The 24287-nt window shown below is 46.6% G+C and overlaps 2 protein-coding genes across 2 annotated transcripts in view; both read right to left on the reverse strand.

The window, feature by feature from the left end:
- Positions 1–3321: 3321 nt before the first annotated feature.
- LOC130017271 (zinc finger protein 420-like) lies at positions 3322–4512 on the reverse strand (the record flags this gene model as incomplete). Its single annotated transcript, XM_056107960.1, has 1 exon — positions 3322–4512. A coding segment is annotated over one exon (1191 nt), but the record flags the coding sequence as incomplete, so codon positions are not given.
- Positions 4513–10802: 6290 nt separating this feature from the next.
- Positions 10803–24287, reverse strand: part of LOC130017273 (zinc finger protein 846-like) — a gene marked incomplete at its 5' end in the record, with an annotated part of 61729 nt that continues 48244 nt past the window's right edge. The window contains one exon of the mRNA XM_056107961.1: positions 10803–10820. Within this exon, the coding sequence (XP_055963936.1) occupies positions 10803–10820 (18 nt within the window). The remainder of the gene's footprint in view (positions 10821–24287) is intronic.

Raw genomic sequence — 24287 nt, forward strand, 5'->3', positions numbered from 1 at the left:
TGTACAGTCTGGCCAGTTATACAACTGGGAAAACAAGAGCCTTGAAACACATGGACTACTTGACATACCTGACAGATAGGGAAGAATCACAACAAAATCAAGAAAGCAAAGCACTGGATCTCTCCGTAATGAACAGCTCCGGGGAGAAGACACCCCTACCCCATGCCACACCCCCACATTACATGTTCTAGGAATGAGAAGGGGACGCTCAATGTCCAATGAGCAATGAAAAGACGTTGTGGACTGGAAGACTCCTGGGTTGGCCACATGCAAGGTAAGCATCCTACTTGCTCTACTATTACTCTGGCCATTTCTAAATAAATGAGAGAAAACGGGGGAAAATGGGAGAGCACTTAGAAAGCTTTCAGGTTTAAGTCTCAGTCATACAATGAAACACCCGTCCCTTCACCATGCCCATTTTCCATCACTAAAAACCCAAGTATAACGCCATTTCACAGCCTTCCTCTACCTGTGGGGCAGATAATTTCCAATTCTTCTCTCTACTTTGATTACATTCAATATTTTGACACAAGACCCACCATTATTATTTGGCATTTTACTCCGGCAGTTAGATCTGGTTAAAACGCAACAGTAGACAATTCTTTTTCATTTGCTGGTTATAAATAACATATGATTTTGGAATTCTGAAATTTTAACAACTAAATCTGGAGGAATTTCTGCTAAAACCTGCTGGGCTCCGAGATTTGTTCCTGAGTCTCTGGGATTATGGCCATTAAACAGCTTAATCACGAGCCAGAGAGGCGGTTCGTGGGAATGACTTAGGCTCTTGTTGGGGTGGGGAGGAATTGGCCAGCTCCACACCCATCCTGCGAGGCCCCACGTATCTTCCTGAGTGTGGGCATAAACCTGACTTTCCAAAGGCCTTTGGCGGATGGAGGCCACCGAGCCGCCAAGGAGGAGCCGTTGGCGGGACAGCACCAATTCCCCCTGGGGTGGACCTGGGACAGTAACCTACTGCAGGGTCCAGATGCATTTCTGCTAAAAGGCACTGGGTTTCGAGATTTGTCTCTGAATCTCTGGGATCATGGCCATTACTCACCTTGATCACGAGCCATATAGGTCAATCGTAGGCGCCAGACAACTCGGGGTCTCGTTGGGGCAGGGGAAAAGGGCCAGCTCCACCACCATCCCATTAGGCCCTGCATGTCTCCTCACTGCAGTCCCAAACCTAACCGTCCAGAACCCTAAGATACGGCGGCCACTGAGCCGCCTGGCACAAAACCTACTCCCACCTGAAATACCCAGCTTAGGTAACCTACTGTGGGGACAGAACACATTTCTTCTGAAAGCCACTGGGTTCCGAAATTAGTTTCTGAGACTCTGGGATCAGGCAGAGAGTTCGTACATGGGCAGTGACTCGGGGTCTCATTGAGGTGGGGAGGAAAGTGCAGAGTCCAGCCCAATCCCATGAGGCCTTGCATGTCTTGTCACTGCAGGCACAAACCTGTCTGTCCAATGGCCTCTGGAAGATGGTGGCCACTGAGCCACCAAGTGGGATCAGGCAGAGACAAACCCCCTTTCCCCCTTGTGGTGGTCTGTCGCTGGTAGCTCATTGTGGGTATCGGGCACATCTCTGCAAAAAGCCGCTGGGTTACGAGATTTATCTCTGAGTCTCTGGAATCATAGCCTTTAAGAGGTTTGATCAGGAACCAGAGAGACCTTGCCTCCAATTATATAGCTGAGCAGGAAATGGTTTGTTGGTGTGTCTTGCACATACCTAACATTGGCTGTTTACTTTCTTGGAAGACTTTGCCCAAAGTTTTTGGAGTCTGGCCAAAGGCACAGCATCAATTTTGGAGTATCTGGAAGTCTGATGGTGCCATCAGGCTGCTGATGCAGTCGCCTTACAGGCACATATTGACCTGCTGGTGGTACCATAATCCCAGGTTGTAGAAATTCTATATATGGGAAAAACACCAATAGTGGGGTTGGAATCACTGTGAAGCTACTAGGATGCTAGCCTCCCCATCCGATAGGTACCCAGCAGCACCACAGAATAATTCCTGATATGCACAACCAGAAGTAAACCTTGTGCATCAAAGAATCCCTTCCAACTGCCTTGAATAAAAGCAGCTATTAAAATTAATCCAAAGAGGGGCTGAAGTGATAGCAGAGCGGGTAAGAGGTTTGACTAGCACGTGACCAACCCGGGTTCGAATCTCAGAAACAATATGGTCCCCTGAGCTTTACCAGGAGTAATTCCTGAGTGCATAAGTCAGAAGAAACCCATGTGAAACGCTGAGTGTGACACAAAAAGCAAAAAAAAAAAAAAATATAATCCAAAGAGTAAATTTTCAAGGCATATACGTCTCATTTGTCTAAACACACCCCAAAGTGCCAAACCCAGCACTGAAGCCAATGAAAATGACTGACGGCAAAAGTGTCCCTTTCCTTTGGGGGCTGCCTGTGAACATATCTGGAGTTTTGATAAGTGTTAGGTCCAGTCCAAAGGCTCAAAACAGGGTCCTTCACAGTCTCCAGTAGGGAGGAACGAGATGACCAAGACCTCCACTCTTTGCAGGCTCCTCACACCAAGGCCTGAAGTCCATGTGCCCAACCTCCAGTGCCGTCTTGGACCTGGATCGATGGTGGCTGCAGGGGCCCTCAGGATAACGCTCCCTCACCCATGACACCTGAGTGACAGAACAGCACCCAATGCACCCCTCAAAAGCTCCACATCCACTAAAGCCTGGATATCCAGAACAAGTAACAAACAAGCGTGAATGCACCATACAAGCTGGCTTGACCTGGCGCTCAAGTGGCCAAACCAGGGTGCTCAAGCATCCCAAATCCTAACACAGGAAACACTGAAGAATGAAGGATTACCTATTTTTCCATTTTCAAAGTATTCAATGCTGCATCTTGGTTGATTTCTGCCATAATTCCCGCTAACCAGCGCCACTGGGCCAAGCCAGAAGCATAGCAAACAATAACAGAGTAGTGAGCCATTACAGCTCTGAGCAGGAGGGTGTTTATTCAGTTTATTCCGTCACCTTCCTCCTTATTTTCATCACCATGACCCATTATTTACAAGTTAACACACAAGCAATTCCAAGCACAAGAATACTGGCATAGGTGCAGCCCGGGTGAAAATCAGCAAGCTTCAGCAAAGTACTTCCCACATTCCTTACATATATACGGTTTCTCTCCACTGTGAATTCTCCTATGTAGAGTCAATTGCGAGGATGAAGTAAAGGCCTTTCCTCATTCCTTACATATATATGGTTTCTCTCCAGTGTGAATTCTCCTATGTATAGTAAGGTTTGAGGATTGAGCAAAGGCCTTCCCACATTCCTTACATATATACGGTTTCTCTCCAGTGTGAATTCTCCTATGTATAGTAAGGCTTGAGGATTGAGCAAAGGCCTTCCCACATTCCTTACATATATACGGTTTCTCTCCAGTGTGAATTCTCCTATGTACACTAAGTCTTGAGGCCAAAATAAAGGCCTTTCCACATTCCTTACAAACATAGGGTCTCTCTCCAGTGTGAATTTTCCAATGTTCACTAAGTCTTGAGGCCAAAGCAAAGGCCTTTCCACATTCATTACATATATACGGTTTCTCTCCAGTGTGAATTCTCCTATGTACATTAAGGCTTGAGGCTGTAGCAAAGGCCTTTCCACATTCCTTACATATATATGGTTTCTCTCCAGTGTGAATTCTCCTATGTACAGTAAGTTTTGAGGCTCTAGCAAAGGCCTTCCCACATTCCTTACATATATACGGTTTCTCTCCAGTGTGAATTCTCCTATGTACACGAAGGCTTGAGGCTTCAGCAAAGGACTTCCCACATTCCTTACATATATACGGTTTCTCTCCAGTGTGAATTCTCCTATGTACACTAAGGTTTGAGGATACAGCAAAGGACTTCCCACATTCCTTACATATATACGGTTTCTCTCCAGTGTGAATTCTCCTATGTACACTAAGCTTTGAGGATTCAGCAAAGGACTTCCCACATTCCTTACATATATACGGTTTCTCTCCAGTGTGAATTCTCCTATGTACAATAAGCTTTGAGGATTTAGCAAAGGACTTCCCACATTCCTTACATATATACGGTTTCTCTCCAGTGTGAATTCTCCTATGTACACTAAGCTTTGAGGATTCAGCAAAGGACTTCCCACATTCCTTACATATATACGGTTTCTCTCCAGTGTGAATTCTCCTATGTACACTAAGCTTTGAGGATTTAGCAAAGGACTTCCCACATTCCTTACATATATACGGTTTCTCTCCAGTGTGAATTCTCCTATGTACACTAAGTTTTGAGGCCAAAATAAAGGCCTTTCCACATTCCTTACAGTCATAGGGTCTCTCTCCAGTGTGAATTTTCCAATGTTCACTAAGTCTTGAGGCCAAAGCAAAGGCCTTTCCACATTCCTTACATATATATGGTTTCACTCCAGTGTGAATTCTCCTATGTGCACTAAGTCCTGAGGCTCCAGCAAAGGCCTTCCCACATTCCTTACATATATACGGTTTCTCTCCAGTGTGAATACTTCTATGTACACTGAGGCCTGAGGATCGAGTAAAGGCATTAGCATACTCCTGACATATATAAGGCTTCTCTGCACTATGAGTTTTCATAGGTCCATTAGAACTAGAGGTCTGAATGAAGGCCTTCCCACATGTCTGACATTCATGAGGTTTCTCTCCTGTATGAATTCTCCTATGCATAAGATGTGATGATTGATCAAAGGCCTTCCCACATGTTTCACATGCAAAAGGTTTCGCTCCTGAATTTATATTCATATGGTCATGATGGAGTAACCCTTGACTCACACTTTGTTCTTGGGGCTGACATTTCTGGGGATTCTGTCCACTATGGTTTTCTAAGGGAACACCACAGTGCTGAGAACATGGGGAGGCTCCTCCACATTCCTTACACCTATATGGGTTCTGCTCACGGTGACTGTGGTTGAGGGTATGTTGCTGTGAGGGACTAACTATAAACAGTGCTTCTCTCCCTAGCAGGTACCCCATTGGGGAATTTTGTGTCTGTGAACTGAGAATAACACACTCCAAGGAACTTTTTCCAGGAGAGGGCTTCTTCAGAGTGAGGTAGCTCTCACCATTCTGATCACCCTCAGAAGAAATCCCGCCTGTCTCGTCGTCCTCATGGGGCTGAGGGCAGGATTGATCAGTCGAGACATTATCATACAGTGCAGAATCAGAGACATTCCACTCGGGGTGGCAGCTTTCCTGCAGAACAACAGAGGATTCTAATTATTGACTTATTCACTGAGTCTTCCTGTCAAAAAACTGAGTCCTTCAGATGTAGTTCCACACATATGCACCACAAAAATGCAATTACTGACATATGAATTGTCTTACTATTGAAAAACTTCATGTTACCGTAAGTTGGACGCACAACATTGATGGATAGAGAGTAAATTCTGGGACTTCCCCCCCTTTTAATTTAATGAAGGAATACAACTAGAAATAATTCCTTCTATAGAAAACGGACACATCCATTTCAAGAGAAAATGAAATAGATCCACATGTGGATTTGGTTAAAGTTCTGTGTGGAACCTGTGATGCAGGGGTGAAGACTACGCTGCATCGTAACGCAGCTGAGACAGATCACGTGGCCATTGCAATGCTCTCACCACAAGTGATGCCTTTCAGGATCAATAAAGTTTTTTTTTCTTTCTGTTTTGTAGTTTCTATTCATTGGAGGTTGGGTGGGTGAAGGAGCACAACATGCAGTGTCTCGGATCAGTTCTGTGCGTCTATGCTGTCTATAAGGCGTGCTGGGTAAGGACCATCCATCCCTATGCAAAACAAGTATATTTCTCACTGCACCATCTCCAGGGTGCACAAATTAGCTTTCTAAACAACTACCACTGTCAAGCCAATCAAAAACTCACAGTATTTTTATACACGGTTGATGTCAGCACCTAGCAAAGCTATGAGTCCTCTACTCCAAGCATCAGGTGTTGGAATTTCTCCCTGACAATCCCAGCCCTCCACCTTTACAATCACATACTTGGTCCACTCCTGCTGGCATAATAATATTTCTTCTGTATTCGTGAATCTTACCAACTCACTCGTACTTGCTGACCCCATTCCCAAATCAAAGTGCTGTAATACCAAATTCTGAAGTCGCGGTTTCAGTTCTGAAACTGAAGAGAACATGCAATTCACACATGTCACACATGTCACAATATGTAGCAAAATGATGCCATGTAGTTAAGAGTACATCTCTGTGGTTCTCAAAGTCCAAAGAGTCCCACACTAAACAAAAGATTCGGATAGTGGAAAACTGTGAGGATCTTGGCAATTCTACACTAGGTTATGTTTTTGTTTTTGAGCAGACCTGGTGATGTTCGGGGAACCAGGTTATTGAACAGATTATTGAACAGGTCACATTCAGGCACTGCAAGGCGCTCCCTGCTGTACTATCGTTTAGATCCAAACTATCAATGTTATGGTCTTATTTATTCGAAAGCCATGGAAGCAAATTACAGGATTATTCTGTGATTGACAGTCCAAGGAAATGAAGAGCACCTTGAGTGCGGCTCAGACCCAAGGATACAGGACACCAAGGCCCCGGCCTCAGCAGCATGTTTCACACATGCTCAGGGCACCCATACACTGCACAGGGCCTGATTCAGGAAGGGTCCTCAGACACTCACCCGCACACACGCCTCTCCTACCCGACCTCAAAACTCCTCCTTCAAGCCAGGAGATCACTGCAGGCTTCATTCCAGTGTGCCCTGCCCCAACAGAGACAGAGGCATGGATAAGTCACAGGGAAAAGGTGACAGGTAAATGCCCATGTTTTCTTGATAAAAATCATGAACAGAATGTCCATTTCCAAAATTCCACATATTTCTAGTTATTCGAAGGTAAGACCCAAGAAAATATCACAGATACTCTAGACCTGGCCTTGTGTATGGCCGACAGGGGGTTGATTAGCACAGTATGTTTTTGTTTTTTGTCTTGTTTTGGGTCTCACCTGGCAATGATCAGGGGAGACTCCTGACTCTGTATTCAGAAATCACTGCTGCTGGTGCTCGGGTATGACATGGGTTGCCGGGAATTTAACCCACGTGCACCGCTTGCAAGAAAATCACTTTCATCCCTGTACTATCTCTCTAGGTTCAGCAGCACATGGAGTTTCCTGAGCCCCTCAAGAACTTTTCACGGATTTCAGTAAAACTAAGTGCATAATAAATCTGGAAATGGCCAAGGGTCACAAGATACCCTTATTTTTTTAGCTAAAAATGTATCCAGAAAGAGAGCACAGCAGGAGTTTCTCACGGACAATCCAGTCGTGATACCCGATATCTCCTAGGGTCCCTCATGCCAGCCAGGAGCGATCCCTGAGTGCAGAGTCCAGAAGCAAACCCTAAGTCCTGCTGAAGTCTCACAAGAACCATTAGAAGTAAATCAAAGCACTGAAATAGGGCAGCGTCTAATGAGTTGAGAGATGAAATACCAAATCCCCTGTGGTGGGAAAGAGATAGTACAGCAGATAAGACAGAAGTGCTGCACACACATGTGGGTTTGATCCCAGGCAGCCCATATGGTCTTGGAGCAAGGCCAGGTGTGGACCCTGAATACACAGGCAGAAATAATTCCTAATCCCTAAGGAAAAAAGAAAATGCAAAAACCGTCTGACTTGAGTGACTGATGCAAAAGTACTGGGGGTGAGGCAGCGACAGTTTAACTTGCCAAGAGGTTTAAATATACGGTTCCATATGTCCCCTGAACACTTGTAGGCGTCATCCTTTAGCAAAGAGCCAGGAGAACTGTGGACTGTGCCCCCTAAACAAAGGCAACAGCAAAACCAATTAAACACACAAAATTTCGTGTAGTACACAAAGTAAATTGTTGCACCAATGGATGGAACTATTTAAAGGGCCATCCATAGTGATAACTGGGCAGATAGGGATCTTCCCATGGACACAGTCGAAAACGGTTGATCTGAATCACCCCATAGGGTCCAGCTACCCCACAAGAGTAATTCCTGAAGACAAAGCTGAGAGTAAGCCCTGAGTATCCACAGGTGAACCCTAAAAAACACGAGGGAGGGAAGAGCTACTGCACGCCCGTCACAGAGCTACTGTTGGACACACAGCTTCCGCCCAACCCCAGGGAACCAACGCAGGTCTGTTCAGACATGGTTGGCTCCACACTGCTCTCACCGACAGCCTGCAGATTCTGGTAGGTCTCCAGCATCACGTCCCTGTAGAGCTTCCGCTGAGAGGCCTCCAGGCATAACCATTCCTCTGGGGTGAAGTTCACAGCCACGTCGTGGAAGGTCACTGTGTCCTGAGTCAGCACACGAAGAGGGTGGGAGTCAGAGTCTATCTTAGCCTCATTCACACTACTCTGAGGCCAGGTCCCAGGGTCCTATATTGTCGCGGGGCCCCTCCACTCCGAATAAACCAGCCTCCATGCTCACGCATGACTGATGGGCCACAAAAATCACATAAGGCAACTGGATCTGCTAAAGTGGGAGGACGTGATACAGAAGGTTCTTGGATATTTCTGCCTTTCCTGGTAACCCCCCGGCCAATTCGAGCACCACTGTTCCAGTGAGCACTGTAGAGATGATCACCTGAACACAGACTGTACGATCCAAAAGGCTATCCCTGGGTATAGCAAAAACTACTGCACGCTCACCGCTGCACCCCCACAGCACATGACCACTAGGATTGAGAACTCGGGAGTCCATATAGACAACTACTCAGAACAGTGCATGGCATGTCTGCCTGTAGGAACTCACTGCACTGGACCACCCCACATCCCGCTCAAAGAAGTTAGAAGTTTCTTGACCCCAACATCTCTACTGGCCGCAGAGATCCTTGGCTTTCTCCTTGGGATCAGCACATGCCCAGAAATCCACACACAAGATTATGTGAACGGAAGACTATATGGCCGAGCAGGTAGTCTCTCCAAAGTAGGAAGGACAAAACAGGAGAAAAGCAAATCTGGAGGCCCAAGTCATTGTAGTTGCCAGGGCGCAAACGGGGCCAACACACCCCAGGGTGCTCTGAGGCCAGTCAGTTGTGAATCCAGAGCACAGAGTCAAGAGGACAGCTGATGACAAAAACGATGCAAAAGAAGCCGAAGCAGCAGGTTGGCGTAACAGGACAGCTATTCCAGGGACAGCATGTAGGACTGGCGATCCCCAACATCCCATATGGTCCACAAGCACTGCCAGGGGCAATGCCAGAGTGCAGCACAAGAAATGATTGCAAGAATCCTTGCTCTGCCACCCCAAAGAAAACAGAAAACCCAAGATGAAACCTTTGGACCTCCAGCATCCCATTCGTCACCTAGACCTTTCAGGAATGAGCATTGAGCACTGAGCTTTGAGTACTCCTCATGCACCACTGGGTCGGCCCCAAGGCCAAATAAAACAAAACAAACATACACAAAAGCAGCTTCAAACAGCAGAATGGGACGGTCCGATCGGAAGTCTCATCTTGGAATCCGTCCAAAAGAAACTCAAACAGATGGTCCAGGAAGCCTGGGCACTCCTGGTACTACCTCATGTCATTCTATCCCTCTACTCCTACCTGGGGATGGTTTAGGAGAAGCCGCGTCACCATCTTCTCCTGTCACTGTTGTTCTGAGGATCAGCACGAGGCTCCCTGCAAAGACCTGGAGAAGTAGGAACATTCAGCACCAGACAGGAGCACCTCCTCCCACTCCTGAGCTCAGACCAGCCACACCCTCGGGCACAGCCTCACAATTCCAACTCTGGGAGACAATGGCAGAAGATTCCTGTCTCCGCTGGGGATGCAAATTTTGTTGGCATCTGTGCTGTACTTCAGGAGAGGAGCCTGGGCCCAGGCTAAAGGGGAAGAAAAGACAGCCTTCTCTGATCCCCAGATTCCTCTCTGGCTCCCACAGGAAAGTCCCTGTAGGCCCTTTCAGGGGCCGACTCTCAGCCCAGAAGCTCCCGAATACTAGCGCCCCCCTGCAGCTGGCAGCAGTGCTGTCCCTTGGGAACCGTAGCCTGGAATGTGTCTACACCATGTGACTTAGAGTGAACAAATCTTCGACGCTCTCTTGCAGGGTAGACAAGGACATGAACCTGGGCACTCTGTTCTGGGGACCTCAGTATTTACCACAATGGCAGGTGTCGTCTGCTCAGGGAGAGATGAAGAGTCAGGGCTTCTTTGCAGCTTGATGTGAGGGACCTGAAATTCATGAACCAGAAAAACATACACTGGTATTGTGGATAGAAGGCAATAATGTGAACTGGGTGCTTGACTAGATGAACCAACTAATCCTCTGTATCCGATATGGCCCCCAGCAGTGCCAGGGATAATACCTGAGCTTAGAGACTCGAGTAACTCATGAGCATCTCCGCGTATGTGCTCTCTCTCCCCCTAAAATATAAAGAACCAAAAATATCCCCCAAAATACATTTTCATTGGCAAACCTCTGCCACCTGCAGGCCCCCTTCCCCCCCACATACCCCGCATGATCGCGTCTATCATGGGAGAAAATGAAGATAACCAGCAACAGGTCTCCTGCCATTAGGTGGAGGGGCTGAAGCTCTGCCCCTCAAATCTCGGGATTCTACAGAAGTGAGCTTAGGGCCGATGGTTCTAACATGGCACTGCTGGGACGATTGGAATAGCCAAGCCCTCGGATGATTCCCGCATTCAGCCACTGTTGCCCCATTCTGGAGCTGGAGACGATCATGGCAAAAGAGGCATGCCAGAATCACGAACTCACAACTGTCACACCTGAACCCTGAGACAGCCCCCACTGCACCCCCAAAGCTCTGTGTCGCCCTAAAGCCTCGATCACACCTCACGATCCACCTGTATGTTGGCGAACAAGTGAAAAACCAGCGCAAAAGTGCCCCCCAATTTGGCTCGGCCCCTCGGCTCAGAGTGTGGAAACGGGAAGGTGCAGGGTGCTCACAGGAGGTTGTTCGAATCCTGCAACTAAATCCTTCTTCAGAGTCCCCCTTCCAGGATGGGGAGCAAATTTACTTGTCCTTTGCCAAGTGAGCAACAGCCCCAGTGTCTGAGTGAGGGATGGAAAATGAACCATGACATTTATGACAACACTTATGACATCACTTCCGCTTCCATTAGGTACTGTAAAGAGCCAGAGTCTAGGCACGGAGAACCTTTTTGCCACCCAGGTGAATCTGTGCTGCACGGGGGATGGACTCGAATAGAGGAGTGGAGAGGCAAATGCTGGACTGGTCGGTCACACACTGGGGGACTGGGGGTAAGGAGAAGTCGCCTGATCCTGCATTTTCACCTAACATCGGACCAATGATATCTAAACACAGAAAGTTACCCTGACTCTTCTCAAATGATCTTTGCGCTCAGAGACAAGAGTAAACACTGAGCACTGTAGACTGTGGTGAAAAATATAACAAGAAAAAAGGCAAATTCTACTGAAGGGGGGAAAATGATGTACAAAGACAAATTTGAGAGTGAAACATTAAAAGAGTCAAATTTCTGGTCCTTAAAAATCCCCTATTCTTGGGGCTGGAGAGATAGCACAGTGGGTAGGGTGTTTGCCTTGCACGCAGCCAAACCGGGTTCGATTCCCAGCATTCCATATGGTCCCCTGAGCATTTCCAGGAGTAACTCCTGAGTGCAAAGCCAGGAGGAATCCCTGTGCATCGCCAAGTGTGACCCAAAAAAGAAAAAATAATCCCCTATTTTTGATCTATCCGTGCTACAGAAACTTACAGTTTCTCCTGAATCCCTGTTGTTCTTTCACCATTGTGCATATATATGTGTATATATAAGTGTGACTTTGTGTGATTTTTGTTTCGAGTCCACAACTGGCATATTCAGGGCTTACTCCTAGCTCTACACGCAGGAATCACTCTGGTACAGACCATATGGTATGCAGGGGATAGAACCTGGGTCGATTGCTTGTATGGTTAAGTCCTTACCCACTGTACTATGGCTCCGGGACTAAGTAAACGTGCTCCTAGCACACCCAGTGGGATTCCTGAGCAAATGTCCTTACTCCTGGAAAACCGAAACTTTCTTGCTTAAAAAAAAACAAAATCCTTTACCCTGGTTGGACTCTAGTTCTAAACAATTTAGGTTTAACATTGGTTCATCATTTCTCCTGTGCTACAAGGAGCTGAGGCTTTCTGAGTAACACCCATCCCAATCACACCCATTTCCTTAGTATTCGTCTTTAATTCCCTGTGCTCTGCTTCCCCTATACATTATTCACCCATTTTCCCTAGATACAACCTGTGAATTGTAAAGTCAGATTCTCCAGAGATCTCTGGATTTTGTATTTGTAAATAAAATGTTGACTTTCTCTTTCCTTTATATCCTCTACAGTTTACTTTATAAAAATATCCTTTTTTCTCCTGAACAAGGGCCAGTGCAGTCCCAAGTTGGGAAGATTGTGCTGGGATGATTGGGATGGCCATGCCCCCAGCCCTCAGCTTTGTCTAGACAAAGGAAGTCAATATTATGCTTTTTTAACTTCAGAGTTAATTAACTGCAGATACTATATACTCCTGGGCATTGTCGTGTTTATGAGACTTAAGCATCATCTGCCCTTTGTTCTTAGCACCCCAAAAGCAAGAGACTGAATGAACCCAGGAGAGCTGTGAGCTACCCAGGCATCGAAAAGGGACAGGAAAGAGGGGTGACTGATCATTTACGCAGATAAACATTTGGCAGAGTAAATTCTCATGGGGAGATTTACCCAAGGAGACACTCTGTCTCCCAGGGATATCTTCGTTGCTTTTATCTTTTCCTCTAGTTGTATAAGTTATCAACACTTGTAGTTGTTTGGATAAACACAGTAAGAGACAAATATCCCAACACTTAGTTCTCTGGGCTTTGACAGCAAATAAGGCTTTTTTCCTTTTTGCTTTTTAGGGTCACACCCGGTGATACAAGGGAATACTCCTGGCTCTGAGCTCAGGAGTTACTCCTGGCATTGCAGAAGGGACCATATGGGATGCTGGGAATCGAACCCAGGTTGGCCATGTGCAAGCCAAACACCCTACCGGCTGTGCTATCTCTCCAGCCCCCAGAGCAAATAAGGCTTTTAACACTTACTTCTCTGGGCTCTGAGACCAAGCAAGGCTTTTACTGTAAATCCCAGACTAAGTCTTCAGGCCAGTTCACCTTCTCCTTCCCCCTGGGGATCCTGTCTCTAATGCTGTAACTGTTTGCATCAAGACCATGCACACGTGCTTTCTAGAATGTTCCATTTCGAAGCTGGCGTAGTTTTCCCACTTGCCCCTGGTCCATACAAGTTCCACGGCAGAACCTCCCTTTTGGGGTGTTAGGAACTACTTTAACTGAAGCCCGAGTCAAGTAATTATGACCAAGCAATTATGCCCAGGAGTAGATATACTTGAGTCCATCTACTCCGAAATACCAGGAGTATAAGCATTGATGGTCTTTCTGTGTTTAACCAAAGAACAGTGCTGTAGAGTGAAAACATAAAAATGCTATAGGGGAAACAGGGAAGCAGGTACAAATACACAGCCACTTCAACTACAAAGCAGTACAAATACAAAGTTGAGAATAATCAGAAAGTTATGGTATATAAGTAATCAAGACTGGCCTGGGGAATTGAGACAACGCGAAGAAAAATACAAAGGAAATGTTAAAGATAAACTTTAACTAAATTAGGGATGTTAGCAAGGACATGATAAGCTTTTCTGGGAGAAGCAAAAGGGGCAATTCACAGATGAAGCCTAAGACACTTTGGGTTAATATCCAGCAGATCACCAAGAGCCTGGCCCCTGTTTCCTTCTTTGATCCTCTGTTACCCTTCACCGGCCAGGGTGGGGAGACCAATCACAGCCACCAAAGGCATGCAGCGCATGTCCAGACATTATTTGAACACAACTCTCTGTGTAATAGCCGGGCTTTGCCTAATCAGGGAGAGATGAAGAGTCGGGGTGCAATTTTCAAATTGATTTTAGGATACAGAAATTCTACGTTAGAAAAAACAACAATGTGGATTCAGAGATATTAAGCTGGGAGGGGCGCTTCCCATGCTGACCCTGATTGATATTCGGCATCTCACATGACACCTAAAGAACTTAAAAAAAAAAAAGAATTCCAGAGTGCTGCTCCTTAAAGAAGCCGCGAGATTACATATTTGTGCCCAAAATACAACCAAAAATAGCCCTAAAGTAAATTATCAGTTGCAAACCACAACCACCCCTAGAACCCCACCCATGGCTGGTCTGGAAATCAAGGCTACTAATGAGTAGTGACTGAGGGCTACAGTGTCACTGAACAGTCCTTTTATAGTTTTGGAGGCACCACCGGCGATATGGACGAGAAATGTCTAACTGCGCTCAGGCACCCGTCCTGGTCGAGCTTGGAGATCGATCTTGGGTGGGCCAGATGCAAAGCAAACGCCCTAACCGCTGTGCTATCTCTCAGGTCCTCTAAGTGAACCTGCAGCTTCTACAGCAGTGAGGTTGGGGCCAAAGCTCCCAAAACAGGGCCCAGCGCAGTCCCGAGCTGGGAGGGTAGGAACGGCACAGTGCCCCCGCCACCCACTCGGCCCCGCGCCCACCTGCCACCGTCCCACGGCGGAACTGCAGGGGATCCCCAGAACCACGCACTCACACCCGCAACCCCTGCGCCCCAGCAAAGCTCCCACTGCACTCACCAAAGCTCCGAGTCCCCCACAAAACCCCGCCGGGCCGGGCCACAGGAACCGCCTGGATATCAGTTGAAAAAGCTTAAAAGTGTCCTTAGAGCTGGCTTGGCTCCGCCCCTCAGTGCAGAAACTGGGAGGCGCGGTGCGGGGTGCTCAAGGGAGGCCGCTAGTGTCCTGCCACGAAAACGGCCTTCACAGACCCCTTCCACGACGGGACAGACAGCCTCTTCTCCCTTCACCTGCTTAACAAATGGAGGCCTGATCCAGCATCTTGCATGCAAACATGGAAATGCCCTGCTGTGACGTCACTTCCGCTTCTGCAAGCAGCCTTAAAGGGCCAGACACCAGCTGCGCAGAGAACAGCTAGGAAAATGCAGGTAAATGTGTAAGACTCGTTGGCTGGAGCGAAAGCACAGTGGATAGGGTGTTTGCCTTGTAAGCAGCTGACTCAGGTTCAATCATCTGGATTCTATATGGTCCCATTTTGGTGTATAAGAGATTGTTAGGATTTTACTGCTTCCAAAGTGTAAGTCTCAAAACGTTTACCCTCAATGTTTGTGTAAATCAAAGGGAAAACTGAATACAATGAATGCAGATATGCTACAGCGAATGAAGTGCTTCCTTGCATGTGGCTCTACCTGGACACAAATTATGGACAGCACTGTGGGATGTGACTCCCAGAACATAACACAGAAGGGCCTGAAGAATAGAGGTTTGCCCTCTATACAACGTCAAAAAAGGCTAACCACAGCATCCTGGTTGGTCTATGCCATGATCTATGCAAAGCAGGGCCTCTGAGCCAAGTCAGAGTCACAGCAAAGAATGAAACCATGGTGAGTCGTGACAGTACCCAGCAAAATGCAATGTTTGTACCTATTTACTTCTTATTTAATTCCTTCCACCTTGCCTTATCACTAAGAACCATTATTTACCAGTTAAGATACTGGGAAGTCCACATGCCAGGACATTGTCATAACCATGGTGCAGGGGATAATCAGCAAGTACCTTTCACTTACGGTACTAGTATCACAGGAAGCTTTCACATATAACAGGATTATTTCCTTCCTTACTGTACTTTTGTATCTATCCCCCACCTACTTGTTGAAACTAAAATTGTTTTACCCAAGGACCCTGTTCTGACGCCGGCCATTGTTACCATGGAAGTGATTGATCCAACATAACTTTTATATTTACTAAAGCTTGAGGGAACATGAAAGCTTTCCTATATTCCTTACCTACAGGATTTCCTCCAGGATTGTCTTTAAAGTTGCAGGTGAGAATAATTCACTTTCCACGTTCTTACATAAATATATATATATTCTTACATATATAAATATGTATATTTATATATAGCTTCTCTCCAGTGTGAATTCTCCTATGCATAAGGCCCAAGGATCCAGGAAAGTCCTTCCCACACTCCTGACAGATATAATTTTTCACTGCAAAATGACTTTTCACATGCGCAGTAAGGGCTGGAGACAAACTGAACACCTTTCCACATTCCTTACACTTATGAGATTTCTCTCCACTGTGAATTTTCCTGTTCAGAAAGCTATGCCAATTGCATCAAAATCTTCCTGCAGTCATTTCATATATAAGGCCTCAATCCAGGATAAATTTTTCTCACACAGAAAAGCTTGAGGATTGAGTAAAAATCTTCCCACACCCCTACATATGTCTTCTTCGAGAATGAATTTTCCTATGTTTAATAAGGAGTTAGGGGAAAGTGAAGGCTTTGCAAAAGTCATAAAAACATAAGGTTTGTCTCCTATATGAAAATTTCAGTGTCACAAAAGGATTGTGAAATAAGCAAAGGCCTTGCCACACTCCTTACATATATACATGGATTCACGGCAATGTGCGTTCTCTTATGGACAAAAAAGTTTGAATAGTAAGTGAAGACCCTCCCACAGTAGTGACACGAACAGTGTTTCATTCACCTGTATGAACATTCCTATGCTCAGAAAGACATAAGATGAAAGGCCTTTCCACCAACCTCACATATATAAGGGTTTTCTACAAAACAGAATTTATGAAAACTAAGACTTCAGGAAGAAGCAAAGGCCTTCCTACATTGCTCCCAAATATAAGTTATCTCTCCAGTGTTCCAGTGTGAGTTTTTCTGTGTACTAAGGCTTGTGGAATAAGCAAAGACTTTCACTCTGTATATGCATATGGTTTCTTTCCAGTGTGACTTTTTCCGTGCATACTAAGATGTATGAGACAGAGAAAGGCCACAGCACATTCCTTACATGCATATGGACTCTCCAGTATGAAATCTCCTATGTATAAGGTATGAGGATCCATCAAAGGCCTTCCCACATTCCTTAAACAGTTTCTCTCCTGTGTGGATGTTCACATAGTCCCACCGGGGTCATGCTGGACTCAAAAGTTTGTCCTCAGTGCTTACATTTCTGGGAATTCTGTCCAATATGGGCTTCTATGGGAAAGTGATGGTGCTGAGGACATGGGAAGAGTGATCTTTTGATCACCCTAAGAACACCTCCCACCTGTCTCGGCATCCCTATGGGGATGAGGGCCAAATTGCTCACTTGAACCTTTATCACAGTGTGCAGGAAGAGACATTCCACCAGGGCTGGCTACTGCCATGTAGAAGAACAGAGGATTGCACTCATTAGTCTATGCCATGAGAGTTTTCATGTGAAAAGAAATTAAGCTCTGTAGGTAGGTAGCTGGTAGGGTACGGGACAATGAGTTTCTTGGGGAAATAATAAATCCAGATGGGGATGAAAGTAGTGACTCCGAAGCCAACCCTGGGTATTCAGAGAGGAACTGGCTTAGCAGAAACCCAGAGAGCTGGACACATGGAAGAGGAACAAAGGCTGTTAAGAACATCAGAGAGCAAGGTCTGGCCAACGCTCTACCCCTTGACAACACGCGAGCAGTGAACTCTCAGCTTCAAAGAAAACCCCAGGAGGCAGTTTCAGAAACATGATTTCAAACTGAGAGTATCACGCTAGTACAGTGCGCTGCTTGCAGTCAATCTAGGTACAATGTCCAGAATTCCAAAGGGTCCCCTGAGCACGATCTGACTAATAGACGGATGGAATTTTCCTTTATCCAATCGTAAATGTTTCCTTTTTTACCTCTATTATTAGTAAAATAACATGGGTGGGATCCAGGAATGTGACCATCCTTGTGAGAAATCACAGGTAAACGGAATGGTCTCATGGGATGTGGAGAGCTTGGGACCTGACCCATATTCCCACTTATAAAAGATTTCATCAAGGCGCCCCTTCTATCCTTTCATATAACATTCTGTGCACAGTTACATGTATCTAAACTCTCCAACTGAGACCAGAGCAACTGTAGATCTGGGTAGGGTGTTGTTTGCACATGGCCAACCTAGGTTCAATCATCAGAATCCTGTAGTTTCCAGGAACACCATCAGAAATAATACCTGAGTGCAGAGCCAAGAGAAACCATTGAGGATCACCAGGTATTGTAGTATAATAGTGGTCTGCCCTTGCTCCCTGACAGGTGAGATTTTATGTTTCTTGATTGCCCATAACCTTTCAATTACCTTTGTCACGTTCGCCTTACAAGCGGCCAACAAGGCCGACCTGAGTTCGATTCCTCCGCCCCTCTCGGAGAGCCTGGCAAGCTACCGAGAGTATTCGATATGCCAAACACAGTAACAACAAAATCTCCAATGGAGACGTTACTGGGCCCGCTCGAGCAAATCGATGATCAACGGGAGGGCCTTTACCTTTACCTTTACCTTGTCAACTGATCAGACTTTGACTTGTAAATATTGTCTTTCTCTTCTCCTTAATGTCTTTTGCATGGGTAGCTATTTCAGAGCAATTGCTTTTTGTATGGATACAGGAAGACAGTTACAAAGAAAAGCCTGAGCTTGAGAGTTGATGGTCTCCAGATAATATTACCTCCTGGACATCTGCTCTCTTGACTGAAGCCTCAGCTGCCCTTACTTCCTCAATCTCATAAAGAAGGGTCCGATGAGGGACTAGATGGACCCAGGGCAAGTGGTGAGCTAGCTTCGCTGGCATCGAAATGGGCCTGGTCAAAGTACCATAATGCTTATATATAAGAGCCTGGTCATGGACAAATTTTGTCACGAATCAAAAAGTAATAACTAGACTTGGACGCTGCTGGGATTGGGAGTGATTGAACCGGCCTGAGTCTGAATCTGTGGTGAGAAGTCCCCAGGAGATTCACCAACAAGTTTAAAAGTGTCTATTACTATGTTCATACAGAATGGTAATCATTAGGACTAAATATGTCAATTAAGTTGCTGGTCGAAGGAGAGTAGTAACACACCGTTAGGGCTGCTTTTTCTTCATGGGCTGCAGGTGATGGGGAAGTCTAGAAAATCATTTTTCATTGCGCTTCCCTTGAGGAGGCGTGGATTGGAGTAGTGGTGAGAGAAGAAAAAGAGCAGCTTCAGGGAGACAGGGGGAATGAAGGAGACTGAGAAAAGAGATGGTCCTCCTCCACCCTGATCCCCTATCTTCCAGTATATAGGCGTTACACCCACCAACTGCCCCCGGTGCTGTGTAATCCCATCAATGGCCAAGACCCAGAGACTATAAAACCCTGCTCCTGAAAGAAAACACGCAGTCTCCTGCCTCCGTGTCTGGCTTTCTTACTGGTGCCTTTTGGAGGAGGGTGTGTTGAGTTTCCCTCCCAACCCCGAGCAGAGCCCCGGCAGCTCAAGACCTCTGGTTTGAGCCACAGCCATGTTTAAGACCACTCTCCAGAATTTCGGACGAGCCTCATGCATGAAGGAACCGGCAGAGGAACCCAGGTGTGCTGGACCTGGGGCTGAGATCTCCAAGCTGCTCCTATTGGGACTGGGCCTCCTCCATCCACATCTCCCATCTTCCAGTATGTAGGCGTTACACCCACCAACTGTCCCCGGTGCCGTGTAATCCCATCAATGGTCAAGACCCAAAGACTATATATGCTTATCTATAAGAGCCTGGTTATCCCCCTTTTTGATTCATGACAGAATTTCATTTCATGTATGTGTGTGTGTTTGTGTATATATATATATATATATATATATATATATATATATATATATATACACACACATGTATATATATATATGTGTGTGTGTGTGTGTGTGTGTGTGTGTTTGTGTATGTGTGTATATCTAAACCTATATGCATACTTAATTTGTTCACAAGTCAACCTCCGCCTACCAGTTTTGTAGAATGCAGGTTTGGATTTGGGCGCTACAGGTGGCAGAACTTTGACCTTACCTGAGTGGTGCTTGGGGAATCCTGCGTTTTACAGGAGACTACCATGGCAGACTGCTTGCAAGGACAGGTCCTGCATTCCTGGCCCATCTCTGACTGCAGGAATTCAAATTCTATATAAATAATGTGAACTTTGTGAGAAAGATATTGCAAGTGGCAGGGATGAGGCCCTGCTGGTAGATAGAGGGCAGGGCAGGGTTGCTGGTACCTGGGGCCTCCTGGTGCAAACCTGAGCCAGATGTACAGGGTACAATTTCAAAGGTTTGCAGCGGTCTGGAAGAGCTGAGAGTGAGTGGCAGGGCACTTGCATGAACGCAAAAGACTTAACTTCAGAACTTGAATTGCCAAGGAATGATCCCGGAGCACTGCTGGGTTTGGCAAAATCCCGCATAGCCAATCCTCCTCCTGCCCAAATAAAGGCAATGAGGAGTTAATGGCCAACAGAAGAGGTGTGAAATCTAGTAATATTTCTGAACGCGCAGTCCTCTGGGTTTTTTTTTGTTTTGGGACCACATCCAGAAATGCTCAGAGCTTACAGGCCAGGTTTTCAGACTATGATTTTACTCCTATGGGTACGTGATTTAATAAAAGAAAAAGAAGATGAAATATTATACTTGGATCCAGAGTGATAGTACAGTTGGCAGGGCATATGTTTGATCCCTGGCATCACATACAGTCCCCCAAAAACTGCTAGGAGTGATTCCTGAGTGCCAAGCTAGAAATAAAACCTGAGCATTACCGCTGTGTCCCAAAAAGAAAAAAGAAAAATTAAATTTAACGCAAATGAGATTTTAAAGTCCATAATTTCGCTAAGAGCCTCCAACTCCAACTCCTTCATTTTCACCTAACAGCCATCTGTTGAAAGGGCTCTAGAAATTTCACAGGTAAGAACTTTCCATGAAGGTATAAACAGGAGAGAGCACAGCAGACTGAAGCAGATGCCAGCCACCTGGAAGGCCAGAGGGCCTTCCCTTGTATCCAGTGTCCACTAGTCCCCTGAGCACAGAGCAGGACACAGACCTCAAGTACTACCAGGTGTGGCCCCAAATCTCACCTCATCTTTTCCCCAAGTAGTGAGATACACCCAAGGAGAGGAGCTCAGAGGGCTGAGCACCTGATTTACCTTTGGGGGACAAGGCATGGCTCCCCCTGCAACTCAGACACACAGACACAAGAGGGGGAGAGTCTCTGACTATCTCCAAGTTTGTAGCAAATGGAGCGGGTGAGGGGGAGAGGGAAAGACAGGAAAAACACTCCAACTCCAAAAAGATGCATAAAAATTTCTCATGTGTCAAGACAAATTCTGAAGTGGGAGGGTTGGATTCACACCTAGTGATGCTCAGGAGACAATATCACTTTGTGATGTTCTGGCAGGGATAACTCTGGTAACCACAAGAAAGACAAACGCCCTCCTGGCTGTACTACTGTCCCAGCCCCTAAGAGTGAGACATTTAGAACCTATTGCAGCTGGTCCCTGGAAAACCCCTTTCTGCAAGTACTCACTTCAACAGCAGGGCACACTCCTGGTCTTGGAGAGATGGACAGTGGAGGTGCTTGGAATCTGGACAGGTGAGGCAGAAATTCTTTTTTTCTGAGGAAATATAATCACACAGGGTTAGCAAAGCTAGTAAGTTGGTAGGGTGCTTTTCTTTCAAGCAGCTAAGCCGGGGTCAATATGCAACAGGACATAGGCTCACCCACTCCAGCATTGCTAAAAATGATGCATGAACTCAGAACCAAGTGTAACCCTTGAGCATTGAGTGTTGCTGTCGCCAAAAAAAGTACAATAAAATAAGTAATGAAGACATTTCTGGGGCCGGAACGATGGTACAGCAGGTAGGGAATTTGCCTTCCATGCGGCCAACCTGGGTTCAATTCCCAAAGTCCCATATGGTCTCCCAGTACTGCCAGGAGTGATTCTTTAATGTAAAGCCTGAGTAAACCCTGATCATCGCTGACTGTGACCCTAAAAATCTAAAAAATAGAAATTTCTGTGGAAAGAGTTTGGAGACACAGCATAGCAGGTGAGGTGCTTGTCTTGCACTCGGCCACATCAAGTTTGAATCCTGGCATCCCATACGGTGCCTTGAACCCCGCTAGGAGTGATCCCTGAGTGCAAAGGTAGGAGAAGTAACTGAGTCTTGCAGTTGTATTTCCTACAGACTAAATAATTATTTAATTTAAACGAATAAAGGTGTGGTGGCCAATAGTGATCCTAAATTGCATTATTAGAGGGGTTAGGGCACACTCTGGAAGTGCCCAAGCTACTTCCTGCTAAGATTGCATATTTGGTTGCAAGACCCACTGTAGCACCACACTGATGCACCCCTCCAGACTGCAACCTGAGTTGGCTTAAAGCTCCACACCTTGGGGCCTGAGTGACAGCATAGACCAATCAGCATTTCTTTTGAAGGTGGCCAACGTGGGTTTAATTCTGGCCATCGCTTATGGTTCCTAGCACCACTAGGAGTGCTTGCTGAATTTAGAACCAGGAGTAACCATAATGCCTCGCTTTGTGTGACCCAAAATGCAAAATAAATAAAAAAAGGAAAGAGAAGCTCCCCACCTACCTGAACTCCCAGAACCCACTGAATGCACAAGGACCAGTGAAAATCAAAGACTCTGCCAAATGCTTTTAAGCCCCAAGCATATGAAGAATGTACCCAGCCCCACCCCCCATCCAGACACCCCCCAAGAACGACAGGACAGAGGGGAGGGTGTTTTTTCCTTCATGCTGCTGACCCAGATATGGGGTACTCTGAGCAACCCCAGGAGTGACCCCTGAGCACAGCCAGGTGGGGCTCAACACCCCCCCACGAGAAAAAAGAATGGCCCCCATGTCCTTTTGATGAGGGAATCCCACGCTTTAGCACTACTCCACAATCAGCCTAAGGAATGAAAGAGGGCCAGTAATGGGATGTCCTGGGGACACTGCTGGGATGATACACCCACCCCTGTGACTGACCAGGTGCTGCTCATCGCCCCGAAACTAAGAAAACGCTGAGGTGCCCTGACCCGCCCCATCATATCTGGGGGCGACTGAGGCTCCCTCTAGCTCTGACTCTTTCTCCTTTGTGAGGGGCCCGAGCAACGGGTCAGCAGGGAGGGTGCTGGCCCCGCATCTCGACACCCCAAATGGTCCTCGGATCCCCAGGGAGGGAGTCCTGAGCGCCACCGGGTAAGGGGCTAAAACACATAAAAAAAATTAAAACAACTTTTGTTTCCACTTTTCTTTGTTCGGTTATTTTCCTTGTTTCTGGAGCTTTCAGAACGGAACTTAGCGCTTCAGATTCATTTTTCTCCTCGAACACGTGCTTCCTCTACCCACCCACCTTTTTGGGGAGCTCTGGGGGGCTTTGGTCAGGGGTTACTCCCGGCTCTGGGCTCACTCCAGGCCGTGATCGGAGGCTGTGAGGTGCCAGGATCGAACCCGGCCGGCCGCGTTCCCCCCTTACGCATCTTTCTAAGTAACTTCTACTCAGTAAAAACGATTGTTTTTCCCCAAAAATCAATTTATAAATAAGATAAACCTTTCGGCAGCAGCTCTTTGTGCGACCCAGGTGAGGGGCCGCCACCCCGGGCCACCGCCACGGAGCGACCCCGCCGCCCACAAGGCGGAGAAAGTGGAAGTTCAGGCGCTCAGTGCGACCACTCAGGCGGCCAGCGGGAAACCGACCTTCCCGGACCCCCCTGCCCCCTGGGTACCCCCTCACCCGCTCCTCACCCTCCGCACCTAAGCCAGCCCGCCAGCACTTCCGCAGACTTCCAAGACGCTCAGGGAAAGATGGTCCCAACTCTGTGACGTCATAGGCAGAGCGCCCAGAGCCTTAAAGGGCCAGGCTTCAAATATTCCTGACCAGGTACTTGCCTGGTCAGAAAGGTTCATTTTTCCCCGTTTCTGGGATAGGATCAGGTGATCGGGACATCTGATATTTGCCAGGTCTGGGATAGATGGAGAGTGACGGACTGAACAGATAGCACGTCAATCAGAAGTCTTTGTTTTGACGAAGGAAATAAAATTCACATTCTTTGCAAACAGCCACCCAGACCTCTCTGAATCCCCACGTTTATTTATATCACACTGAAAGTATAGGTCTTGAGTAGCTTCAACTGTTTATTTTCACAATGATAGGAGAGATTCAGAAACTAAGTGAATCACGTGGCTTAGAAAGCGGTCAGGGGTAGCCCAGAAGGGGACTCAGGAATTGGTGATGACTGGGAAGACATTTGTGTATGCAAAAATTCCTGTTTCTGTATTTGTGTGTGTTCTGCGCAAACGGTGCTCTCCAGTTATTCCTTGAGAGCTATGCGCAGCAACTCTTCAAACAGTGCTCAAAGTCTACATAGCAGTGATTCTACATGGATCAGACAAATGAATAGAAAGTCCCTTAACTGCTGTGCAGCTAAATAATT

The sequence above is a fragment of the Sorex fumeus genome, unplaced genomic scaffold (genome assembly GCF_029834395.1).
Source record: "Sorex fumeus unplaced genomic scaffold, SorFum_2.1 ptg000184l, whole genome shotgun sequence".
NCBI classification, from domain to species: domain Eukaryota; kingdom Metazoa; phylum Chordata; class Mammalia; order Eulipotyphla; family Soricidae; genus Sorex; species Sorex fumeus.